This window comes from Poecilia reticulata, unplaced genomic scaffold (genome assembly GCF_000633615.1).
Source record: "Poecilia reticulata strain Guanapo unplaced genomic scaffold, Guppy_female_1.0+MT scaffold_1378, whole genome shotgun sequence".
In the NCBI taxonomy this organism is placed as follows: domain Eukaryota; kingdom Metazoa; phylum Chordata; class Actinopteri; order Cyprinodontiformes; family Poeciliidae; genus Poecilia; species Poecilia reticulata.
The window spans coordinates 1-3180 of record NW_007616112.1 but is presented as its reverse complement, the minus strand read 5'-3'; the positions used below and the strand labels follow the sequence as shown (position 1 = coordinate 3180).

The window sequence follows — 3180 nt, the reverse complement described above, 5'->3', positions numbered from 1 at the left end:
AGTATGACGTGTGTTTCAGCTCAGACACACTGAAGAGTGACGTAGTGGTTTTCCCCGCCCCGTTTCCACCTGTAGATGCGGAACTGATCAGTATTAATGGAACAGACACTTTTACCAGAACTCAAACTTTACCAAGCAAAGAGAAGGTAAGAAGTGCACACGTGTTGAGTCAATTTTAATTTTGCTTAAAAGCAATGTGTTAAAAAAATCAGCTACAAGACCAAGCTGTCCAGAAGATTATTGGAGCTGTAGTTTGAGTATGTCCTCAATAAGGCAATAGTTTAGATTTAATCAACAAATTCATAACATGTCAATGATTTATTTTCATTGTTTTACTATAATGAGGACGTTTTAAAGTTAGCCACATTTTCACATATACATGTACTGTTTCATTCTTTATATTTTTATTAATGTTTAAATTAGATGTTTGTGACATTTCAGGAAGCATTTCTTTAGCCAGAGTTTCAGAAACTCTGTAATAAAAAAAATATAAACAACAGATATTTTTTGTTTCATTTTGTCTATTATAAATCAAAGTAATTAAGTGGCAGAAAGACGCTGGAATTCTGTTCATGCGCTGTCCTTGGTTCTGAGAGTTGTTTGCCTCTTCGCTCTAGTTTGTGTTGAGAGTGAAGAGCTGTTCTTGGTGCTGATGCTGTGTAGTTCAACTTAGTACTCTGAGTGGGATTTTTTTTTCTTTTTTAACCAGGGACTTTTTTTGTTTTTGGCTTTTAAATGACATAACTTATTAATTTAGCTTCTTTATGAAATGATCTCTATTCCAACAGAACATACTTTGCTGCACAGATGCCCAAACAGATTGTGGTACAGTTTTTGTACAACTGTTGTATATTAGTTTGTTGTACAGTTAAGTAATCACAAGATGTCGCAAGAGACCGCGTAACAACAGCTGTTTAATATGCTGGAAACTCCTCCCTTTTTCAAGACAAAGCTACAACGTCATCATCAGAGGCTGCTTTGTGAAAGCGCCTCGCAGATGAGCGAGAACCGTAGCGAGTGAGGATCTTTTGCAAGAATGGATATATGAAAGAAAAACATGCTTTTTAAGCACTAAAGCAGAACGTGTGGGGCTTCTTTTGAAAAGCGATGGCGGCTCGGACACGATGGGATAACATGTGGAGCCTGATTTTCATCTTTTGTTGTTTCTGTGACCGGTCCGTGGCTCAGATATCATATACCATTTCCGAGGAGGCGGACAAAGGCAGAGTGGTTGGAAACGTTGCGAAGGACTTAAACCTCAGTGTGCAGCAGCTGCAGAACACGGACCTCCAAATGGCATCTGGGTACAAAAAACGGTATTTCGACATAAATCGTGAATCCGGAGTAATTTTCGTCTGCGAAAGGATAGACCGGGAGGAGCTCTGTCCGAATCTGGCAAAATGTTTTTTAAACATCGAGGCCATATTGAGCAACCCTCGCAGCCTCCATCGAATCGAGGTCTTGATAAATGACATTAATGACAACGCTCCCTTTTTTCTCGAGGAAGCGATTACAGTTGATATTTCTGAAGCTTCGTATGTCGGGGAGAGACATCCACTCCCAGTGGCTCATGATGCGGATGTGGGACCTAATTCGGTGAAGACGTACAAGCTCAACACAAATGAGTATTTCTCATTAGATATACAAAGCGCTGGTGACCAGAGTGTCTCTGCTGAATTAGTACTGCAAAAAGCATTAGATCGAGAAAAAGAGCCCGTGATCGAGCTGATTCTGACTGCAGTCGATGGCGGAAAACCCCCGAAAGCAGGAACTTTACAGATAAAAGTGAACATTTTGGACGTAAATGACAATTCGCCCGTATTTAGTAAGCCTCTTTACAAAGTGCAAGTGACGGAAAATGCAAATGTGGGCACAGCTTTATTAACATTGAGTGCCACTGATTAGGCGAGGGTGTCAATGGTCAGATAATTTATTCTTTTACAGAGGGGGCGCGTTTAAATCCAGAAGAAATATTTTCCCTTAATAACCACAGCGGAGAGATTACAGTTAAAGGCAGCATTGATTATGAGGAAAACCGAGCATTTGAAATTCGTGTTCAAGCACGAGACAAAGGAAGTACACCCCGGAGTGCGCATAGCAAAGTTTTAGTCGAAGTGATTGATGTCAACGATAACGCTCCAGAAATATTGGTGTCATCCCTGATGAGCCCAATAAAGGAGGACGCTGAAATAGCCACGGCTGTTGCGATGGTGACAGTCACCGATAGAGACAGAGGCAAAAATGGTCAAATACATTGTAAGATAACAGGTTCTGTTCCATTTAAATTAAAATCTAATTATAAAAATTACTATTCTTTGTTGGTCGATGCACCACTCGACAGAGAAAATATTTCCAAATATAATATATCAATTGAAGCAACGGATGAGGGATCTCCTGAACTCTCTACAACAGCTGTCATCGTCCTTGAGGTTTCTGATGTAAACGACAATCCTCCTCGATTCCCTGATTCTCAAATAAACGTATTTGTAAAAGAGAACATCCAAACTGGAACAACGATTCATAGGTTAACTACGTTTGATTCAGATTCAGATGAAAATGCCAAATCAGCGTACAGCTTACTTAATTATCCAAAGAATACGCAGATTAGTTCTATGATAACAGTTAACTCAAATACAGGAGACATTACAAATCTACAGTCGTTTAACTACGAGGAGTTAAAAACATTTCAATTTAAAGTTCAGGCTACAGACTCTGGTGTCCCTCCGCTCAGCAGCAACGTGACTGTTAATGTTTTAATCCTCGACGAGAATGATAATAATCCAACTATTTTATCTCCTTATTCTGAACACGGCTCTGTTAACAGTGAGACCATACCTTATTCTGCTGAACCGGGATACTTTGTAGCAAAGATCAGGGCTGTGGACGCAGATTCTGGATACAATGCGCTGCTTTCTTATCACCTGTCTGAGTCAAAAGGGAACAACCTGTTCAGGATCGGAACCAGCACCGGAGAAATCAGGACCAAGAGGAGAATGAGTGACAATGACCTAAAAACTCATCCTTTGGTGGTGTTAGTTTCTGATAATGGAGAACCTTCTCTATCAGCCACTGTTTCTATTGATGYGATGGTGGTTGAAACCACAGCTGATGTCCAGACTCAGTTCAGACATGTGCCTATAAAGGAGGACAACTTCTCTGATTTGAACTTGTATCTGCTGA

The 3180-nt window shown here is 40.2% G+C and overlaps 1 protein-coding gene across 1 annotated transcript; it reads left to right on the top strand.

The window, feature by feature from the left end:
- The first annotated feature begins 809 nt into the window (after positions 1-809).
- Positions 810-2004, top strand: LOC108166082 (protocadherin gamma-C3-like). The gene has a single exon (XM_017303645.1). It carries the CDS (start codon positions 1108-1110, stop codon positions 1903-1905), a length of 798 nt encoding a protein of 265 aa, XP_017159134.1. The 5' UTR covers positions 810-1107; the 3' UTR covers positions 1906-2004.
- The last annotated feature ends 1176 nt before the right edge of the window (positions 2005-3180 follow it).